The sequence below is a fragment of the Trematomus bernacchii genome, unplaced genomic scaffold (assembly GCF_902827165.1).
Source record: "Trematomus bernacchii unplaced genomic scaffold, fTreBer1.1, whole genome shotgun sequence".
Classification (NCBI taxonomy): domain Eukaryota; kingdom Metazoa; phylum Chordata; class Actinopteri; order Perciformes; family Nototheniidae; genus Trematomus; species Trematomus bernacchii.
This window is the reverse complement of record NW_022987615.1, coordinates 1,408,425-1,431,675: the sequence shown is the minus strand read 5'-3', so window position 1 is coordinate 1,431,675 and position 23,251 is coordinate 1,408,425. Positions and strand designations below refer to the sequence as shown.

Genomic DNA, 23,251 nt, shown 5'->3' with positions numbered 1-23,251 from the left:
TGAAATTTTGCACACTTATCCGGGTGGAGCAGCCCTACATATTATCCTCTCATATCCCTAAGCTCCGCCTACTTTGATTTTTTTTAAATTAGCATAATGTGAAAAACAGTGAAATATTAACTACAATTTCAATTTTTTGCTTTTCAACACCAAACTTAGTGTACAGTATCAGTGGAGGGTCAGACACACTACCGTAGAACATGAGCACGACGTGTGGAAAAATGTGCCCGACATCAATCGCAACGTATTAGCAAAAAGGTGTGGCTTAGACATAAATGCTCCTAACTAATCCGCAATGTAACCAAATATCACAGATTTCGGTGGATAGGTTCAGTCTGTCTTGGGGAATAGGCACAACAAAGCATGTTCATTTTGGACAATATGGGGCGCCAAAAGCACAACAAATGTATACCTCAAGATCCGATGGACGAAATAAATATATTTTGTCATGCACATACTGGCAGGATGAGTATGAACTGAGATTTAAAGGGGCGCAACCAATGACGGAAGTGGGCGTGACCTATTCAGTTTTTTGTCGAAATCGAAGGGTTAAAAAACGTACCGAGCCATAAGTAGCGGGAAAATACAGTTACGGCCTTTAAACTTGGAACACACGTCACAGACCACGGCCTCCTCCAGACTGTACAAAAACATTGTGCGTTTTTGCAAATACGGCTCAGTAGCGCCCCCTATTGTGTGGTAGTCACATATAGTTTCTCTGAGCGACCCGAGTCTTGGCACAGACATGCCTCATGGAATTGCCGACATATTTCAAAATGGCTTCCATTAGCCCCTCCCCCCATAACGTCGGCCATTTTGGAAAATGTGCGTTTTAGGCGCGTTTTTGCAAACTACTCCTAGGGAAATTATCGGAAAAATTCCAATCCAGCACAAGTTCAGCCCATATCCAATGTGATGCTAAATTGCTAAATGCATTGTCGACCGCTCACACGGGGTGCTCGTAAGCTAACGGAGAATGTGGCATGTTCGACGATTTAAATAGCACAAATTCGCTACAATGAGCTTCAGACGTGAAACTTGGGACACACGTCACAGCCCAGGACCTTTTCCAGACTGTACAATAAAATCGTTCGTTTTGTGAAATCAGCTCAGTAGGGCCCCCTATTGTGCGGTAGTCACATATAGTTTCTCCCAGCGACCCGAGTCTTGGCACAGACATGCCTCATGGAATTGCCGACATATTTCAAAATGGCTTCCATTAGCCCATAAAGTCGGCCATTTTGGAAAATGTGCGTTTTAAGCGCGTTTTTGCGAACTCCTCCTAGGGAAATGATCGGAAAAATTCAAATCCAGCACAAGTTCAGCCCATATCTAATGTGATGCTAAATTGCGAATGAATAGTCGACTGCTCAAACGGGGTGCTCGTTAGCTAACGGAGAATGTGCCATGTTCGACGATTTCAATGGCACAAATTCGCTAAAATGAGCTTCGGACGTGAAACTTGGGACACACGTCACCGCCCATGACTTTTTCCAGACTGTATAATAAAATCGTGCGTTTTGTGAAATCAGCTCAGTAGCGCCCCCTATTGTGCGGTATTCACATATAGTTTCTCCCAACTACCCGAATGTTGGCACAGACGTTCCTCATGGAATTGCGGACATATTTCCAAATGGCTTCCATTAGCCCCGCCCCCCAGAAAGTCGGCCATTTTCAGAAGTGGCCGTTTTTCATGCATTTTCTGCACATTTATGCACACTGCTCTTGGGGAAATGATCGTAAAAATTCCACTCCAGGACCAGTTGAGCCCATATCCACAGCCATGCTAAATTGGGAATAAAAAAGTTGCTAACTCAATCGGGGCGGTCTTAAGCTAACAGAGAAGATACCATTTTTCACCATTTACACTATTTGGTTTCATGCAAAATATCAACTGTTTATTTGTAGATATCTACTAAAGCATACAAATACAGTGTGTAATGTTGGCCTGTTACTTATATTACTGAGTGATATATACTATACACACTCTTCTGCTTTCTGCACTGGCCTCAGCAGCTGTTGTCGCTGTAAATGTCGGCTCACAATTAAAGCAGTTGTATTAAAAATATACATGGCCTAATATCCAGAGGAGATGCGTTTCTTAAGTAAACAAACGGTAAAGGGCAGAAAGTCTGCACAACCCACTGCACCACACGCCACGGTTACTGCTCCTCCAGACAGCCTCCGCCATAATCGATCCTCGACGAGCCTTTACAGAAATTCCATTTCCTTCCAGGCGGCGCGCCCACATGCGTTTCCGGGTCACTGCCGGAGGACCTGGGACTCCGGGACGCAAACATTTGACAAACGGCTCATTTCGGCGGACTCGCGCGCGTCCGCTGGACGCCGGGACGACCGGCGACACTCCCCTACAGGCGCTCGGATGCGATGGCCCGCCCACAACTGCGTGCACGTCTGTGACCGCAGTTTTAATTATTATTATTATCTAGTGTTTCCCACATAATTTGATTCTATTTGTAGGGGCACCACTCCCCCCCCCCATGCAAATGAGCCATTATACCATTAAATATGCGCATATTTTAATACATGTTCAGGGTCATTTGTTTTTTGTATAACATTGCTTGGTGCAAGTGACAATTGTTGTCGTCTTCCCTGTGAACGTTTTTATCGCTGTTCTTTTGCCATTTTGAGATTTAAATTTCCAGGGAAAGCAAAACCAGGAAGTGTTTTAGCACCCCACGTGACGCATCTGAACGAATCACGTTGTCAGAAATTGACATCAGCCAATGGGATTTTGTTTCTTGGTTTAAGACCCCTTTGTACTGTCACGATTGGTTGCTGATACAAAGGAAATGACCATATTTGGATCCGATGAGATTGTGCAGGAGAAACGGAGCTTTCGAACGATACCTCTGATTACATGGTCCAAACAGCGGTCGCGGTACTTTATGTTACGTTAGAATGCTAACTTTTGGTGAATTTAGGAGAAACCTACAGACGCAGATAGACAAACTATAGTAAAATAAACACCTAAATGTGTATTTTGTACGTTTTCCTTCCAAAAGCCTGAAAGAAAACATGTTATGGAATCAAAATAGCACAACATATGAAAATTGACCAGTGCATAAAAAACTATGTTTTTGCCTGCAGTGTCTCGCCTTAATGAGTGAGACACACTGGAGTTGAGGATCTGTGGGGTTTGTATCTCGATGTATGGGAAACACTGTTCTTTGTATGACAATTCACTAACAACCAAAAAAAAAGTTATGTGCACCCCTGGTTATGACATCATAAAGTGGTCAAAATCTGATCAGCTCATTTTCAGACAGGTTTTTATATAAATGGATCAGGACAAAAAGTGAGAGAATCTTTTTTCCTGACACTTTCAGAGTCTCTTTACACAGAGGGGACACATGTTGATGGAGAAGAGACATGAAGAAGAGGGGACACATGTTGATGTAGAAGAGACATGAAGAAGAGGGGACACATGTTGATGTAGAAGAGACATGAAGAAGAGGGGACACATGGTGATGTAGAAGAGACATGAAGAAGAGGGGACACATGTTGATGGAGAAGAGACATGAAGAAGAGGGGACACATGTTGATGTAGAAGAGACATGAAGAAGAGGGGACACATGTTGATGTAGAAGAGACATGAAGAAGAGGGGACACATGTTGATGTAGAAGAGACATGAAGAAGAGGGGACACATGTTGATGTAGAAGAGACATGAAGAAGAGGGGACACATGTTGATGTAGAAGAGACATGAAGAAGAGGGGACACATGTTGATGTAGAAGAGACATGAAGAAGAGGCGACACATGTTGATGTAGAAGAGACATGAAGAAGAGGGGACACATGTTGATGTAGAAGAGACATGAAGAAGAGGGGACACATGTTGATGTAGAAGAGACATGAAGAAGAGGGGACACATGTTGATGTAGAAGAGACATGAAGAAGAGGGGACACATGTTTATAGAAAAGACAGGAAAAAGTGGATTTTGCATGATAGGTGAACTTTAATGTGTTTCATTTTTGTAAAGGACTTTGAATTGCTTTGTGTTGAAAGGTACTATATAAATAAACGTGCCTTGTCTTGCCTGGCAGAACTGGTTTAGCAATCTGATCTCTGGGGGAAAGGGCGTGGAGGCGAGGGACGACTGAAGGCGAGAAAAAAGGATCTGAAAGAGAAAAAAGGATCTGAAAGTGAAAAAATATATATTTAATTAAAATATTTAATTCCAAAAGATTGCTGAAGTGAATCAAAATAATATTCAACCTGAATTTGTATTTTTCAAATACTTATTTTTAGTTTGAATACATCATTGAATTTTTCAAAGTTCAGGATAAAAACTTGAAATTTCAGATAAATCGTATTTTTTTGAATGATCAAAACTTTGGACCCTGATAAAGCTCCATAGTAAAATGCTTGCACGACATCAGGGACTTTGTAGGATTATAGTCAGGTGTATGTTCAAACAATTATACCAAGCAAGTGCTAATGATCATCAATTTCACACGTTGAAAAACAGTCATTAACTGAAACAGAAACAGCTTTGTAGGAGGGTTAAACTGGGTGAGGAACAGACAAACTGCTACGAAAGTGAGGTTTTGGAAGACAGTTTCATTTCCCAAGTCACTCACACACCATGGCACGACTGAGCACGGCAACAAGACACGTAGTTATTCTGCATCAACAAGGTCTGAACAAATAAAAAATTGTACCACTACTTGAGAATGTATTAAGATCATTTAATTAAGTAAAATTATTAGTCCAAATATCAATGATATCAATCATTTACACAATTTCACTGCGTAGATCATGGCGAGACTATAACGTTTTTGCAGCATTAGTAGTGCCGAGATTGGAAAGTTCTAGAATGGCACCACTAACATGAATATAAACATGGCACGACATAAACCAGTCACACTTGTAATTTATTCTCTAATATTCCCTATACTTAAAACACATTTGCTAACATGTGCCCATTTGTTATCATTGTGTGCGCTGGCGTTAACACGGACGTTATAATGTGGCTTCTTTCAGGTTCTGGTCGGTCGAGAACAAATTCTGTTCTTAGTGTGAACCAGCACTACAAACTGAAATATCCCCAGGACAGAACTGGAACAAATTTCAGTGAAAAATACATTGGTCTTGACTTGAACCCCCCTGTGGCCCCCCTTTGAAAGAAGAATCTATGATCATATATCTGATAGTGTTGAATCAAAGACTGATAAAAACAACTATGTAAAACAAGACACAAGGAGACAGACATTTGAGGAAATGGTGGTTGTCATGCTATCGCTGTGAAAAATGGTGTTTGCCATGCCAGAGTCCCGTCCTGTCACGATACCAGCGTCGCTGCTTGGTAAAAAAACAGGACATGTTATTTTTTGGGTATATATAAATGTGCAGATGCAGAACTTTGATCATTGCCAGCTCATGCCAGCTGCACATCAGAAATGGAGAGCCTCATGAAAAAAATCGCCACTGGGAAGCTGAGCTACTACGCTGCGGTCATATTTATGTTTACCTACAATATTTTGCTCGACAGGGATTTTTCCTGCACCTGCGAACCACAAGTACCGATCTGCTTCCTCTACATGCTTCTGCCACCTTTTATAATACTTTTATCATACTGTTGACGAACAGGTCTTTCCAAAGAGTCTATAGATTCCATTGCTCACATTGTAAACTGCGCTGGGGTCATTTCTCTTTTTATATCCATCACTTTTTAAGGGCATTTTTAATCGGCTTGCTGTGGGTTGCTTTTTTGTTACTTGATGGAGACTGGTATGTTTGCTGTCAGAATGACGGCTCTGAACAACAGGCAAAGTTAGCCTGCAAAGATAAGAGGAAAATCAACGACCACGAGAAAGTTCTCAAAGCTGAACTGAAGAACTCATCCTGGGTGAGTGCTTCCACTCTGGATCTACTTTATCAGCATCAGTTCTATCTGAAGTAATGCTGTTGTATTATAACTATCTTTCTTTCTTTCTTTCTTTCTTTCTTCAGGTTATCGGTGGCTGTATTCTATTTGGAATTGTTTTCGTGGCTTTCGTCTTGCCATTGTTTAAAGAATGCAAATGTGAGAATGAAAACTCATGTTGTTTCAACAAAACATTTCTGTATGAAAAACTGATTATAATAGAGGAGGGCAAAGTGCTGGAACAGGTTTTGAGGAATTCAGCAAAAGAGAAGTTGACCAAAGCAATCAAGAGTAAAATCCGTGATGAAAAATGGGAAGAGTGTTTCGATGTTGCTGGAACGCTGATTGATCCACAAAAGCAAGTGGAAGAAAAAACAGAGGGCCAGGTAAAGAAAATAAAAAATGTTAAGATTTCAGAAGGAGGACTCTGCTTTGTAGTTTCCTACATAAAGAGCCCAAGCTGTTAAATTTGCCAAAGCTCTGTATCGTTATAACATCTATACACAAATACACACAAATAGACAAATAAACAGTTATAAACAAACTGCTAAGAATTTGAATATTAAGCAAGAACATGTTTTTTTTTCTTCGTGTTTCTTACAAGGAATACAGATTCCTTTAATTCATATAATACATTAATTCAAAATATAATATGATATATATACATAAGATAAGTTATCCTTATCATTCACTTTAATACAGAAATACACTTAGTACCAGAACATAATGGAGTAAATGACATACACGTGCTCATTTGATGTAATTTCAATTGTTTTAATTATGTATTTCTTAGAATGGAGCTTTCACTATTTTATGAACACTTTTTCAGGATCAAGGAGGAAGAGGTGAATATATCCACTTTTATCTATCAGTATGTCTGTATTTTGTAAGTATTTGAAAACAGGTTCCACAGGACATATTTTAAAAGTTTCTGTTTGTTTGTTTTTCTCTCCAATTGCAGGTTGTTTATCAACAAGTTTTGAGGGTCCACAAGCTCTGACAGAAAAAGGAGGGAGGAGTACTCAGAATTAAAATAAAAGTAGCAATACTAAATGTAAAAATACTCTGTTACAAAAACAAATCATGCTGAATGATTTATTACTTTTTCATTATTACTTTAACATAAGTCAGGATGCAATGTAATTGTATATTTGAGATAATTTAGTTGTATTGGTTTTGTTACTGTGTTTATGCATGCCCCATTAACACCAATGCAAATTGTATGTGTAAACCTACTTGGCAATAAACCTGTTTCGGACTTTGATTGTTTTGTTTTTCGAACAATGGATTTACAGAATATCGTAAAATAAATGTAACATACACTGTGAGCCGAAACTACTGTATACAAGTGATTAAACAGCTAAAGACAAGTTCATTACATTCAATTAAATGGGCCCTATTATGCTTTTGCAGTTTTCCCTTCCCTGTAGTCTTTTATATAGGTTTTTGTGCATGTAAATGGTCTGCTAAGTGTTCCCTCCAAAGGGAGTTTCTACCTGAAAATGAGCATATTATGTCCTTTTTTTACAGTGCACTGTGCTTAAAGGCCAACTTGGTCTCACCAGAATGCGTGACTCCACCACGACTCCTTAACACTGCAGTGCGTGGTGGAGTCACGAACTTTGCTACATTGTACATTACCACAACCCCAATGTAAAGTGAATGAGGCTCCTTTGTCGTGGTGCACACACGCATTTCTACAACGTCCCGCAGTGAGCTTTTATTCTATAAAACGTTTTTAAAATCTACTTTATAGCTTGTAGTAACTCACAGGAGGCTTCTTTTATTTTATTTGTATTCATAATAATTTTTATTTTTCGGAAGAGTTGACGTGTCTGAAAAACGATGGTTGTTACCAAGTGGCTGAATAGGACTACAGAAGTTGTGGAAGACGTTGTACGTCATTACACCGAACACGTAAACACTCCTCTAAGTTTGTTTGCCCTGTTCTGCTTGAAAGCAAGTACCTGCCTCCTGCAAACTGTTCAAACAAACGCTTCAACTTGAACCATTTAGAATCTGTATGTTTGAATATGGATCTTAAGTTGGCGTGACGTTGAAGTCGTGCTGCTGTACTCGGCTGTAGTTCCTTTATAGCATAACGTTAGCATTTTGCTTCTAGTGATTAGATTTATGATTGGAAAATTATAAAAGTAGGGTAGACATGTGGAGATTATCCGGCTGAACAAAACGTGTATTTATCAAACAGGTTCGTTTTTCACAGATCTTATTTCGAGCTATTTTCCAAAATCCTATGGAGAAATCCCATTTCTTTTTTGTTGAGGGGACCGGGAGGAGCTTACTTCCGGGTAAATACGTCATCCCTGCACCACTCTATTGAGGATAATGGTAACGCCTTACATATTAATGACAGTGGGATGCAGTATTAGTAGAAAAAAGGTGTGAACGATGTTGTTAATCTGAAACAGACTTTTCTCAAAGAACTTGTTGAAGAAAAAACATGCATACATTATAAAATGAAGCCTAGTGTTCATAGAGACTTCATTAAGAGAAATTGAGCTGTGAGCTGCAAAAAAACAAGTCTGCGCAGAGGTTAACGTAATGTTTTTGATGTTTGATGGCCATCTCTGTCACAGAAAGCTGTTGCTCCCAATCTGGTGAGACACATTTCCCCTGCTTTGATAGACAGTTTGTCTTTTTCAACCTAACAACCCAGCACAGCATTTATTGGCGGTTGCAATGCTATCGCTGATACACAGATCTGGGTGTGCCATGATGACACACATGTGGGGTTCACAAGATAATACGGTGCCAGCATCCCTGTCACTACTTCTAAAAACGAACAGGAAATGCTTTTTTTGTGGGTATATATAAATGTGCAGATGCAGAACTGTGATCGTTGTCAGTTGATGCCAGCTGCACATCAAAGATGCAGAGCCTTATAACAAAAATCGCCACTGGGAAGATGAGCACCTACGCTGCGATCATATCTATCTTCACCTTCACTATTTTGCTCGACAGGGATTTTTCCTGCTCCTGCAAACCACAAGTACCGACCTGCAACCTGTACATGTATCTGCCACCCTTTATAATTTTTTTATTAATGCTGTTGGCGGACAGGTCTTTCCAAAGAGTCTGTAGATACTATTGCTCACATTGTAAATGCTCCTGCAGTCCTTGCTGGTTTTTGATCCAACACATTTTAAGGGCATTTTTAGTCGCCTTGCTGTGGGTTGCTTTTTTGTACCTCGATGGAGACTGGTATGTTTGCTGTAAGAATGACGGCTCTGAACAACAGGCAAAGTTAGCCTGCAAAGCTGAGAAGGATATCACTCTCAACGATACAGGTCTCAAAGCTGAACTGAAGAACTCATCCCGGGTGAGTGCTTCCACTCTGGATCTACTTTATCAGCATCAGTTACAGTTTATCTGAAGTAATGCTGTTGTGTTATAACCATCTTTCTTTCTTTCTTTCTTTCTTTAGCGTATCGGTGGCTGGATTATATCTGGAATTGTTTTAGGGGCTTTCGTCTTGCCATTGCTTGTAAGATGGAAATGCTGTGGGAAAGAATTTCTGTATGACAAACTGATTATGATGGAGGAGGGAAAATTGCTGAAAGAGGTTCTGAGGAATTCAGCAAAAGAGAGGTTGACTGAAGGAATGAGCAAAATCAGTGTGAACGAATGGGAAAAGTGTTTCGATTTTGCCAGACAGCTGATTGACAAAGACCCGCCAGACCTGCCAGTGAAGCCACGGCCACTGCCCACCACTGCAGGACCAGAAGTCAACCCTGACCGACTAAAACCGCTAATAAAGGTAAAGAATACAAAAATAATAACAAGAGATGTTTTCATTCAGTCGGCCTCAAGGCCTGCAGCAAAATATTGTTTGTAGGAAGATAAGCAGGTGAAATGTTATGAGCAGTTTCCAAAAATTGCATTACTTGACTTTATTCTGTGTTCGAGCAACAAGAATGCACAATCTTAGTCGTGTGGTAACAGTTGTGTTTTTTCTAAACTTATGTTAGGGTTAGGGTATACATCAGATTAAAACCTCTAAAGTTAAAATCTGCAGGTTTACTGATTATGAAGAATGAAAACAAATGTTTTTAATAACTTGCAACAGGCCACGTGCTTAAAATGTTTCTATTAAATCAGCAACTGCAAGTCGCTTTATCTTAGTGTTCATGGTAGACTGGATTTTTAAACCTATTTTGATATTAGAATGTCCTTTTTATGTTAAAAATCATCATCACTTTTATTTAAATAAATATAAATGCTCTGTGCTCAATGCACCAGGCCTTTGGCCAGACAGGCTGCTAGTGTGTTTGTTTTTTTCACCTCCTGCTCTCTTTTCTCTGTCCAGGATGATGCAGTCCAGGATGATGCAGGCTAGAATATACCCTTGCTCTCTGTATCTAGACGGGCTGATCATCGAGGAGGCACACCCTGAAGAGTTCTGTCTCTCCATGGATCATGATCTGATGATGACTGCAGAGCTGAAGTGTACCTTGTTTAAAATGTCAACTGTAAAATGTGTTATATGAAGTTTAGGACTTTAGGTGATACATCTCTTCATCACGTAGTTCAGCTTTATGTAGGTTTATTGGTCATTGCCCCCCCGATTTGATTTCTGTATAAACTGTATAGTGGATCTAGGCTGCAGTAGCTCAGTCTGTACAGACGGTGCTTTGTAACGGAGGGGCGCCGGTTTACTACACCTTCATGCATAAATATGGCTTACAATTATTGCAATTAAAGAAATGTTTTGTCAATATGACAACATTTATTTAATGTAGCTTTTACTTAGAGATACTGAATATTAAGGAATTAAGAATGTTATACAAAAACTCGCTTGATAATGATCTGATGCAAAATAAATCTGGTTTTAATTAAATATATATATTTTGATTGAGTTCAGTAAACTTTCTATTTGAACATTTAGTTTTGTGTCCTTTGTGAATTTTCTTTTTTTACATGTAATTAAAATGTTATCAAATCAAAATAAATCAAAACATGTTAAATAGATCGAGCAGGATATTTTCATGCATGTTTTCAGGATAAATCATTTCTGATAATACTGAAACGTGACTTGAGGTGAGTCGATATTTATGAGGTGAAAGCGAAAGAAAACAAGTTTAGGATGATTCTGAAATGTTTTATATTCCAGAGTGATTCATGACGGCACACAGCACGGTGTCACTCACAATGACGGTGAACGGCTCCGACTAAAAAGAGCCTTTTTGAAAATACAGAATATGACAAAACACCAACAATCAATACTAAATCTGAGCCAGTTCCAATCCCAGTTGTATAATAACATACTGTACATAAAATAAAAACGTTTATTTTCTCATACATCTGTGCAAAGATCCCCAAATTCCCTCGAACACCACCAACACCGCCAAAGTGCATAACTGGAAGAACACTGTATGCTATGCATATCTTCAACACTCACATACTGGAGGTTTTACTAAAGCACAGGACAGTAGGAGTCATTATATGACAACATCCAATGGAATTAGCTTAACGTAACACATGACACCTTACAAACATGAACATTTTTTTTCCTTTCACCTTTTTTATAGTTTCCTTTTTCGCCTAGTATCATTTTTAATAGGCTTATAATGCAGTCTTCATGTGCTCTTAAAAGTGATACTAAGATTTATGTATTGAAAAGAAAGACTTGAGACACAGCAGGACTTCGTTTTCTCACCTAAAGCGAACAGTACTTTAGTACATTTGAACCTAACTTGAGAACTCCTTTTCAAGTGTACTTGGATCCAGGCCTCGGTCTCTGATGTGAAAGCCTCCTTACAAAGACATCATCTGTTGGAGGGTTACACTCTGTACATCTTCCCCTACTTGATGCACTTTGGGCATACGCACCAACTCAATAAAAAAGGCTAAAGCTAACTATTTTTAAATAAATGTCTCTTACACTTTAATGTTGGTTATTATCTTTTAGTCTCTTTTTGGACTGACTGATCTACACAGAGGCCACCAGAGGACGCTGCTCTATTCATTTCAGTCCTTGACAGCGGCCTGTCTGTTCTGGATTAACAACGTGTCACGTGTTCTGAATTGACCAATCAGAATCGAGTATTCAACTAAACCGTAATAAAGTCGTGAAATAACTGCACATAATTAACAGGGTTCTATGTAGTACTTCCATTTACCGACGGTGGGGGCCAGAGACCTGCACAGACATTTTGGGGGGCGGGAGCTCAAGTGAGAAAAAGGGCACTTCCCATAATCATTTATAAAAAAAAAATGTAAAACAAAAAGTTAAATGTAATTGCACATCTCTGACTTACTAACATGTAGGTATATTGACTTGGAAGCTTGTTATGGTTGGGCTGATTTGAGAAAATTGCCTTTAAGTAGTTTAATCTGAATTGTTGTATTGTTTTATAAATAGTGTTGTATGTAAAATAATCAGGTAATTGTTGAAACATAAATTCAGTAGAATACAAAAAAAAAGAAGCAATTGGGCAGATAAATAAAAATGTACTTGAATAAGTGCACTAGAAATTATCCAGATGAAAACTCTACAATGAAATTGCAAGTATGTGAAATGGCATCCCAGTATAAGTAGACAGATGCTGCCCTGCTCTCACACAGGTGTTGCTCGTTCAGCTAATTTGGCAGGGAGTCTACAAATTGTGCCACTTCCTGTGTGATCCAGATCATTCAGTCATGGGGACTCAACTCTACCTAGGTGTGATAGTCGTGACTCTTTTTGCAACGACTGTTGCCAATGCAGGTATGCTTAGCACATGTATGTAAACATCTGCTTTTGTTGGGGAATGTAGGGAAATATATAATAATGATTTTTTTGCAGAAATCAAAGTACAGTGTGAAAAAGACTCCATAAGCATCACATGGACGATCCCCTCGACGCTGCGGCAATATGCAGCTCGTCTCTTCCTCGGAAACTGCAATCCATCTAGGTTTAATGTTCTGCCCAGCGGAGAGGGGAAAGCTGAGTTTAACTACAAACTAGCTGACTGCAATTTTAAAAGACTGGTAATGTAACTGCCATGTTTCACCAAAATACCTCTCAGTCTTTTCAATGTCATAATGAGCTTCTTTTTTCTTCAGGTGAAAGGGAAAAATCTCCTTTACAAAAATGAGCTGACTTTCCGGCCCAGACCAAAGTCGAGTCCTGCAGCTTATGTGTATCCCATCGAGTGTGTTTATCCAAGGTAGGAGTTGCTTTCTTATTTAAATTCAAGTTTAAAGCTGATATATGGGATAAATGTTGTTAATATATTTCAGACCTAAGGAGTGGGCTCCTCCTTTCCTGAACCCGGGGTCAGGTGTTGCCGAAGGCCGAGGAGGGCTGAAGTTCCACATGCTGCTCCTAAATGGTGAGGGCTCATGCTCCCAAAGGCAAAACACTCAAAAAATGCACACTAAGCCGTTTTGACTTTTCCCCTTTTCAGAAAAAATAACAGGGGTAGCGGAGACAAATGTCATCCCCCTGGGCTCCTTCATGCCAATATGGGCAACAGTGGAGCAGAAGTCCCATCAGCCATTGCTGCTGCTCATGGAGGAATGTGTGGCAGCCACTACGCCTGAGCTGCAGGCTAACAGCAATGTGTACCCCATCATTACAAATAAGGGGTGAGATCCAGTCTCTGATTTCTTTCATTGTTTTCTGGAGTTTAGTCCTTATCGCTTATCTGAATTTCTTCAGGTGTCTCCTGGACAGTGTGAAGGGAAACTCCAGGTTTCTCCCTCGGTACCACTCGTCTGCAATCATCCTCTACCTGCAGTCCTTCAAGTTTGGTCTCGGCGACGAGGTGAGGGGGTAAATGTAAAGTGCTCTAAAGAATATTTGGTTCCTAGCAAACATGTATGTTTCATGTGCTCCTCAGGTGTACATTCACTGCAAACTGCTCGCATGGGATCCTGAAGTTCTAAGTGAGAGCAAGAAAGCTTGCCACTATGTAAAGGGAAATGAGCGGTAAGGGAAGAGTTTGACATGTTGGAAGTATGTGAAAATGTTCTTGCCAGCAGTTTAATATGATGAATGCAACTGATGCCATGTGCAACAAGTATGCACCATTAGCCAAGGATGCTAGCTTATTCTAGCACAACATATCCAACTTGAAGTACATCAATGCATGTACTTTGATCAGTATTGTGCTTTTATATATCTATAAAAAATGATCTCCTGCTAACTAAAAGTATAGACAACAATTGTGACGAATGATAATTGTAAAATATTTGAGAATAACAATATATTTGTTTTAAAAAGAGGGGCACTCAAATGATTAGCCAACCTAATGAGATTTATAAAATTAAAAAAAAGCCCTGAGCCTTTGTAAAATGTTAACCTTTTTCTGCACTGTAGATGGAAATATATCTTTTGGTCATTAACCTGATATTTATAATTTGACCAGTTTTAGTTTTTTATAGAAACATCATACCATTTTTATAACAGCTTTTTTCTTCTGTGTATACAAAATGTTTTAAAGCCATGCTGATGTATTTGAGCCTTAACGATTGCTGCTTCCTCAGATGGGAACTCCTGGATGACCCCATGCAGAGCTCCATGTGTGACTGCTGTTCTAGGACCTGCAACACTCGCTCCAAGAGAGGAGACGAATGGGGTATCGCTTTTATGCTAACTTGCATGCTTTTTTTTATATAGTATAGTCTTTTTCATTATGAAGTTATTGTTGTTTTTTTTCCACCTCAGAATCCAACGGCTTCAGGCACATTTCTGTGTTGGGACCCCTGATCATAATGGATCCATCGCAACAAAATGCCCACAATGCATCAGATGTTTCCATTGCTGACCAAGGTTAATGAGTATTTATTTATGGTATTTGTCTTGAAGTTTTTTCAAAACTTGCCATAAGACTAACGTTGCTAAACATTTTCTCAACAGGAAGTCCAGTCTAAGATTGGGGAGACTGAACAGAGGGCCCAGGTGGACGACATCCATATGCAGATTAAAGTTGTCTCTAATCTCTGTATAAATTAAACTGTTAACTCCTGTGGAGTATAAAACGAGTATCTTTACTTCATATGAAGGTCCTACTGTCCTCAACTGTGTCCATCTGTCCTAGCAGTAGAATGTTACTAATTATGTGTGACCTTTAATGGCCATGTGAGTTGGAGTATAGCCCCTGAATTTTTCTTTCACTTTCCATTTTACATTGAGCCTCATTTGAAAAGACAATTCTGATCTGAATTTATTTTCTGGGCACTAATGCCTGCAGTTGAATGTAGCATAGTTTACTTTCTGGCCATGAATATAAAATCAATAGGGATGGCCTGCATGGCACGTGGTTATGCAGTTAAAAGAGGACATCATAGCAACACTAATATTCAGGTGTGTGAGTGTGGATATTTTCTCACACTGTATACAACTTTAATGAATGGAAAAATGTACCTTTTTGCCTTACCTTAAGTTTCCATTAGGTCAAAGATATACAAATAACACATTTGAATAGGACAGGACATCTGATAAAGGAATACTACCTTCCCCCAAATGATCATTTGTTTAGAAATGACTCCTTTTAATTCTCAATGAAAACTATTTCTTTCATGACTTGAAGTTGAACAAAGAATCCCAACGTATACATATATTAATGTTGATATATAACAAAAACTAAATCAAAACACCAGTAAGACAACCCATGCACTATCATCCTTAAAGTGTTTTAAATAAGAATTTCAGGTAGTCATACAGGATAATAAATTGATTAACAAATGGTGATTTTGTGCTGCTGATGAAGCTGAATAAAAATGAATTGGGTGTAAGGACTAATGTGATTGGATGCTCCCCATGCTGTAATCAGTGTGCTAGCTGCTGCAGCTGGGACTGTTGACAGGCACCAGGTGAAAGACGTTATCTTGATGAATGCCTCTCAGGAACAAGGTATAAGAACATGCACTGTGTCAGTAGCAAGCATTCAGTCATGATGGTTTCATTTTGTCAAGGTGCACTGCTTCTGAGCCTGGCAGCTGCCATGGCGGTATATGCAGGTAAGACTGGACACAATTAAAGTCATGTTATTATCCTTGACTCAAATAGTTGAGTCTAAACTTAATTTATTTGTGTTGCAGACATGAAAGTGGACTGTGGGCCAGATTTTGTGACGCTGATGTGGACAGAAAGCCGACCCCAGGCCGACACGTCGCTTCTCCGTCTGGGTAGCTGTTTCCCAACCAGCTTCTCAGCAGGAGAGGCCTACTTCTATGTGGATCTCAATGACTGTAACTTTAGGAGACTGGTATGTGTATATATATGTTAAACCTCCAAGCTGTGAGTCTGCTATATTTCCTACAGCTCTCTCAGGGGGATCTTTGTCTCTCTAACAGGTCACCGGGGATGCACTGGTGTACAGCAATGATCTGACCTACGTTGCTTCTGCGGATTCTTACAATTTGGCCTTCACCCACCCAGTTGTCTGTGCATATGAGAGGTTCGTGTTCATACCAACTACAACATAAGGTGCTAAAGGGTGACACCACCCTTAACTAACATTTCAAATGTGGCATTTTCATGGCCTGGGAAAGTTCAATTTGATAATAAGCTTCTTCCTCTCTAAGCCACCAACCATGGAAGTCCGTCTCAAACTTGTGATGTCATCAGGTATAAAGTCTGAAGCTGCTATATAGACAATGAATGGGAGACTGATTTAGGGAATCTACAGCCTGTTTCTGTTCTATTCCCAAATTAGCTTTATCTATTGAAGTATTCTCAACAAAAAATGTACCCATTTACTGAGAACAATCCCTAAGGTACACTGTGTTTTTCCCAATTCATTGTCAATTGAGTTTTTCCCATAGTTTTAATTGAACGTCATACACTCTAGTTTTTTGCATTTTGGAGGAAGTAGTTCATGTCTACTTATTTTGGACTGTCTTTTAGCATAGGAGTAACGGTTCATAACTAGAGAATGCAATTCCTGAAGAAATTGCTAATGGGAATACTTTATGCTGATGCTGAATTGCTATGCTGAAATGTAATGTGTAAGAAGAAAGTGAAGAATTTAGATTGAAATGATACATGAACACTGGGGGCTTGAATGTGTGATAAGAAAAGAAAAGAAAGTAAAAAAGCTTGGAAAAGCAGCAGAATATTTGAACTGCAAACTATTGAACTAACTTGATGGAGCATGATCTGTCGCCATGGCAACGGTATTTGATGACACCCCATAATATGCTTAGATATGTGGATGGCTTCATCGTTACCAAACCTGTGATATTTTGGGCCGTTTGGAGCATTTTCACTGAAGTTATGAGAACCATGTTTCATGGCGAGCATTGTGTTGCCATGGCAACGGCATTTGAAGAAATCTCAAAACTGTCCGGTAGATGTCTTCACGGCTGGACTATTAGCACACGTGTGAAGTTTTAGCACTTTTTGACAATTTTCATAGGAGTTATAGCAATATCGTGTTTTATTGAAAGGGATGCGTTGCCATGGCAACAGCTTTTGAGGAAAATTCACTAATGCCACAAAGACGTGTTGAGGGCTGGACCATTAACTGTCATCTGAAGTCTGGTGGTGTTTTGACCATTTTCATATCGGTTACGACATCGTGTTTTATGGCGAGGGATGCGTTTCCATGGAAACGACATATGGTGAGATCTCAGATTTGACATAGAGCTGTTGAGCCATGGACCGGTGATATACTACTGAAGATTGGAGGACGATTGGACCGTGTCTATTGGAGTTACAGCGACATCGTGTTTTATGGTGAGGGATGCGTTGCCATAGTAACACCACATTACCCAACATCAGATTTGATGTAGAGCTGTTCAGGGCCACAGTGTTAACCATCATGTGATGTTTGGTGGCGTTCTGAGCATGTTAATTGGAGTTATGACATCATCATGTTTCGTCACACAGGTGTTTATGTTTGAGCTAACAACGTTATGAAACACCTGTCCTTGAGCCCAGAGATCAAAGGTTTCCATGGTGATGTGCAGTAATCAGTGAGAGGAGAGCCTTTCCATTGTTCTGAATGAGGGATAAACCTCTTGCATGTGAACGTTTTTTTGAAGAACCGTAACAGATATCGGTGAAATTTCAACACTTGAAGCATCTCAAGAACCCTTAGCATCTGAAGTGTGCTTTTTGTGTACTTTTGGGTCAATAATGTGCCATTTTTGGCAGATTAACTAAAGGTGTGGTGCTGCTGTGAGGAAAGATGAGCCTGAATTTACAATGGGCTTTAATGGAGACATGTTGAAAGTTTGTCACTTCATGCCCTCATGCATTTTGTTTAATTTTTTTTCATTTTTCAAGATACGAGATGTTTTCCTGTGTAATGTGTAACATTTTAAAGTTGGAATAAGGTTTCTGAGTGAAAGTATGAAGTAGCAGTTGAAGTGGCATGTTGATTTTTCAAGTCTGAATCGTTTCTCCATTGACTTCCATGTTAAAAATGTGATGAATTATGGGATGCAATCGATTCACGACCGAGCTGAACGTTTTGAGTTCCTGCGATGTGGGAGCAGCAAAATAACCCGGCGGAATAATAATAAAGAATTTGTCTGTAGAACAAGTATTTGGAATGCTGATACAGCATTCCCACTAAATGAGCTTAAAGCAAATGTGAGTAAACAACTTTGCAGCATTTTCTTTACCATTCTGCTTTATTTTGTGCAGGCCCAAAGACTGGTATGCTGCGATCTATGACCCGGTGTTTAAAACCTACAGTCTAGGAGATCTGCAGTTTAACATTGGCCTTATGAATGGTGGGTAAACAACATGAGAAACTCTCTACGAACGGCAGCTCTCCCTGACTTTTGTAACTTAATGACTCTTCTCCTGTTTACTCCCCTAGACGACTTCTCAGGCCCTGCTGAATCTACACGCTTTCCTCTGGGCTCCATCATCCCCATCATGGCTAGTGTGGTGCAGGAGACCCATCAGCCCTTGCTGCTGCTTCTTGAGGAATGTGTAGCAGCTACCACACCAGAGCTGTACCCAGAAAGCACCATGTACCCTATAATCTCCAATAAAGGGTACTCTCATGGCAATGAGCATTGATTTAAAAAAACGTATTTTGGTAGTAATGCTAATACATTTTCTTCAACCCAACAGATGTCTTTTGGAAAGTGTGTCGTCACGATCAAAGTTTGAACCAAGGCAAAAGTCATCAGAGATCCGCCTATCACTTCAGACCTTTACGTTTGCTATGGGAGAAGAGGTAAATTGGCCTTTACATTTTTTTCAGATTCAAGGTTTTATTGTGGAAACTGAGATTAATTTATGCCATGACTCCTATATTTTCCCTCTACTCAACAGGTCTTTATCCACTGCAAACTTTTGGCTTGGGATCCCAATGGTCTTGACAGCACTAAGAAAGCCTGCCACTTTGTCAAAGGGCATGGGTAAAAATATTACTTTTAATATATCAGAATTTGAATTGTAGGTTAATTTGTTTTACATGAGATGACTTATTCAGCTTAAGCCCAGTCTACTGAAGATACAGATGGATCCCATTCATAACTATTCAAACTTTGTGGAATCTTTATTTGGAAGAGTTGAGATGCATTTTAATTATCTTTTCATCCAATCTTCATGAACTCAGTTGGGAGTTGCTGGACAACTTGGCCCAGAGCAATCTTTGTGACTGCTGTGAATCGAAATGCAAGTCAAGGAGGCAGAGGAGTGTTGCGTCGGGTATGTACACAACTTCTGCTGTATTACACTTGTTTGGTTGACTTGTACTAAAATATATATTTTTGCAGAGAAACATGGAATGGTACAAAAAGCAGTCATTGGGCCATTTACCATCACAGATGTGAATTCCTGAAGGTAAGGGTTTCGTGTTGCAATATACATTTATTCTGAACGGCTATATTAAACGTTGTTCTCCCAACAGGAATGGATCCATTTCGCTGACTGGTTTCTTCAATCTGAATTTGGTTTTTATTCTTGGTTCTCTTTGCATTTCAGATTGTATGTGGCCAATAATAAAAAAAATGTTTATAAGGCATATTTATACTTTTTTTTTTTTTTTTTTTTTTTTTTAAATGCCAAACTTATCATGCATTTTAGCCATGCCTCATTTCGCTCAATTTGCACTTTTTTAGCTCTGTTTTTGCAAGGGCTGATTCTGTGAAAACAGCACCACCTACTGGCCTGGCATATGTACTACAGCACTTTCGAACGGCAATGGCCGTGGCTGTCCTCCTGATTGGTGGAGTTGGCCCAATAGCCATAGCGCCACTGTCCTGACGTCAGGACAGTGTTCAAATCTGGATCAGTTTTGATCAGATCCGTTGCAGCCCCTTTTTTAGAGATTTGGGTATGGAGGAAAATAGAGAGGGTTGTGTTTTCTGACACTTGGTGAGTTCCCTGGAACACCGGGGACACATATTCATGTAGAAAAGACGTGCATTTTGCATGGTAGGTCCCCTTTAAGATTATTTGTTTTTCTATATGATTTTGGCCGCTACAAAGTAAAAAACCTTGCCGTCAAAGCGGACTTGTTTTTTGAAGTTCTTTTTTTGTGGATTGCCCGCATTTGAAGTGGAGTATTGGATTTCACTTTAAAAGACACATCGGACTCTGGACGGACTTCAACAACGGCACAGGAACATGGGCGGTATGTGAACATTATCTCCAGTGGCTGTATAGGAAAATGGCCTCACTATTGGAGTGCTGGAGTCATTGTTTCGCCGCATATTAATGAACAGTGGAAAACGTTTAAAGAATAGTCGGACCGTGGGAACAGGTGCACATAGTGATGACGCGCATGCAACAGCGTTTTCTGCTGTGGATTAAAATAACATATTTGGATATTTAAATAACGCCAATCAAATAAATATTATGCAAGACGCCGCATCAAAGGACAGAAGTGGATCTTCTGACGAGGTAAACCCTAAGGACATTGCACCACACGTTATGTTTAAAGGACAATGATTCCAGACCACAGAAATTGTTCAGATTATCATACCGCTCATCTGCAATAATCCAAGCTGAAGCGGATTTAGCAGTCCTTAAAGAACGCATGGCTGCATTGAAGAGGAAACATGCATTGGAAGCCCAAGAGGAGGAGCTTAGAAAAGAAAAGACAAAACTTGCTTTTGAACTAAAACTGTCTGCACTCAATGCCAAAATTGACATACTGAAAATCCACTCGAGGCGTGGATCTAAAGGATCTGTGGAAAAAAGTAACAAACAGATGACTTTCCGGTCCTTTGGTGCAGTTTCTAATGTTTATTTAGCGTTTTACATACCAAGGTTTTAATTATACAGTTTAATGGTTGTGGTGAGCATCTGCCGGGCTGGTGGAATCGGTATGCTCTCTTCTGTGTACTCGTTATTTCCTGTCACCTGTGACCCCTTTATACACCCGGTGCAGCTAAACACCGCCACCAAGTGTTCAAAAATAATATTGCACTATACATATAAATAAGGTAAACTGAGACACCAACAACACTCATAAAATGGCTCCTACACGGGTTGTATCCGCATAGTTTCTCTTGCGTATAGCCCTTTCGTTTACACAAGGCTGTAACAAAACTATAGAAACGGACCCCGCAAACGATAACGGGTCCCAAGATGGATAGATCTGCAAACGGAACACTCTGGGGGGTCAAACGGCTCCGTGTGTACGCCTCTATACGATCATTTTCTGATAACTATGAAATAGCCTCGCCTCCCTCTCCCCACATCTCCCTCTCCCCACGTCTCCTGCTCTGAGATCAGCTGCTGGGCTGTCAGAAGAGGGGGAGGAAAAGAGAGGCTCCGTTTATTATTCTTATATTATTATATCGAGTCGTTATCAATTTGTTTTAAAGCTCAATAAATAACAAAGAAGACCTCTGACGGCACTTTTCTAATTTTGTCCGGAAGATTTAAACTTTAACGGACATGTTGACCGGCGGAAAAAAATGTTAACGGAAACTCTGCTGCATGGTTCCTTCGTAGTCGAAAATCGGCTAAAGGGCCCCCCACTGCGTTGATAGTGACACCAAGGGATCCTGACATATAGGACGAGTTAGGAGTGAGAATGTGTTGGACAGTGACGAGAATACTCATTTCCAGCAGCGAGACCTGGCAACCACGTTACTGTGAAAACACAGACACCGGAAATACTGTTTTCACGCCGAGAGATGACGATAACTTCACATGGAGACTGGCCAATCTAAAACCTCTTTAGTAACATACGTAGTACATATACATTTGCTTGACAAGAACTGAAAAAATCTTCTGTGTTTTAGTGAACCAAAAGTCGTGATAGAGGCTTGCCTGTCAACATCCGGATATTTCTGCACTGGTGGGCCATGTTAACAATACCGTGACACAATATCAATCGATCCAGCAGAGCAATAGCCTACAGGCAAAACACAGAAGATCAACAAAATATATGACATAAAATGAACTTACCAAAGCTGAAGTAGATGGTCAACTTCATTCATTTTCTTTCCGTTTTACTGATTTTTATCGCTATAAGCTGCTCTCTCTCGTCTCCTCTTCACAGCTACACTTTGCGGCACACGTACTTACAGCCAATCAGCTCTGAATTATGGGATGACGTTTGGTGGGGTTGCCAGCACTTTGCCCCACTGGTGATTATTTTTTTGCTGCACACATTGAATACAAAAATACTCTGACCATGCGCAGTGTAGTTTTCACAGTACCCATTCATTTTGACAGCAGAGAGAGGGGCTTGCTAAAGACGGCTCAATAGGCACACTGTGGACACTAATTAGAAGAACGCAGACTAAAACAGCAATGTACAGACGAATCAGACGACTAAACATGATCTTAAAATATATTTTAAGATATATATTTTTTTCATATTTTAGGAATTATTATTTTAATTACTTTCTGCTGAGACTAGGTGGGGCTGGGCTTTTCTCAACTTTCGAAGCGAGCAACGGAGGCAAAGCGATGGAACCACAATGCAGTTCGGCAAAGCGTGACGTCACCCCATTTAAAGTGAATGGGAAGCGTCTCCGTTGAAGCAACGCACGCTGCCGTGTGGACGGGCCGTAACACTGAAGTTCTGCACTGTCTGTGTTTAAGTGGATGTCATTGAAGACCTTAACAAGAGGAGTCTCAGTGCTGTGGTTTGGTCAAAAGCCTGACTGGAACAAATTGAAACTGTTATTTAAATGCAACAAATTTGTGATTTTACCTAGAAATGGGAGATTTGATATGGGCCTGTAATTGTTTATTACTGAAGCATCTAGATTATTCTTTTTTAAGAGAGGTTTAATGACTGCAGTTTTCAGGGCCTGTGGAAAAAGACCTGAGTGAAGAGACTTGTTTACTAGTGGTGGGGGAAATAATCGATACAGCATAGTATCACGATACTTTGCGTGGCGATATTGTATCGATACACGTTACATTTTTTTTATATAAACTGTAGCATATCCCTCCGAAAGATAGTCTTACACTTGACTGAT

At 39.9% G+C, this 23,251-nt stretch overlaps 3 protein-coding genes across 3 annotated transcripts; all 3 read left to right on the top strand.

The window, feature by feature from the left end:
• The first annotated feature begins 8,764 nt into the window (after positions 1–8,764).
• Positions 8,765–10,795, top strand: LOC117483875. Its single transcript, XM_034132203.1, has 3 exons — positions 8,765–9,230; positions 9,336–9,668; positions 10,218–10,795. The coding sequence occupies exons 1-3, from the start codon at positions 8,781–8,783 to the stop codon at positions 10,245–10,247; spliced, it is 813 nt and encodes a 270-aa protein (XP_033988094.1). The 5' UTR covers positions 8,765–8,780; the 3' UTR covers positions 10,248–10,795.
• A 1,673-nt stretch (positions 10,796–12,468) lies between these two features.
• LOC117483872 lies at positions 12,469–14,894 on the top strand. Its single transcript, XM_034132200.1, has 10 exons — positions 12,469–12,617; positions 12,696–12,880; positions 12,956–13,059; positions 13,133–13,224; positions 13,300–13,480; positions 13,554–13,659; positions 13,735–13,823; positions 14,381–14,472; positions 14,562–14,666; positions 14,754–14,894. The coding sequence occupies exons 1-10, from the start codon at positions 12,551–12,553 to the stop codon at positions 14,765–14,767; spliced, it is 1,035 nt and encodes a 344-aa protein (XP_033988091.1). The 5' UTR covers positions 12,469–12,550; the 3' UTR covers positions 14,768–14,894.
• An 859-nt stretch (positions 14,895–15,753) lies between these two features.
• LOC117483873 (zona pellucida sperm-binding protein 3-like) lies at positions 15,754–19,827 on the top strand. Its single transcript, XM_034132201.1, has 10 exons — positions 15,754–15,856; positions 15,938–16,104; positions 16,193–16,296; positions 18,492–18,580; positions 18,670–18,850; positions 18,930–19,035; positions 19,134–19,219; positions 19,420–19,511; positions 19,580–19,646; positions 19,714–19,827. Exons 1-9 carry the CDS (start codon positions 15,760–15,762, stop codon positions 19,642–19,644), a joined length of 987 nt encoding a protein of 328 aa, XP_033988092.1. The 5' UTR covers positions 15,754–15,759; the 3' UTR covers positions 19,645–19,646; positions 19,714–19,827.
• The last annotated feature ends 3,424 nt before the right edge of the window (positions 19,828–23,251 follow it).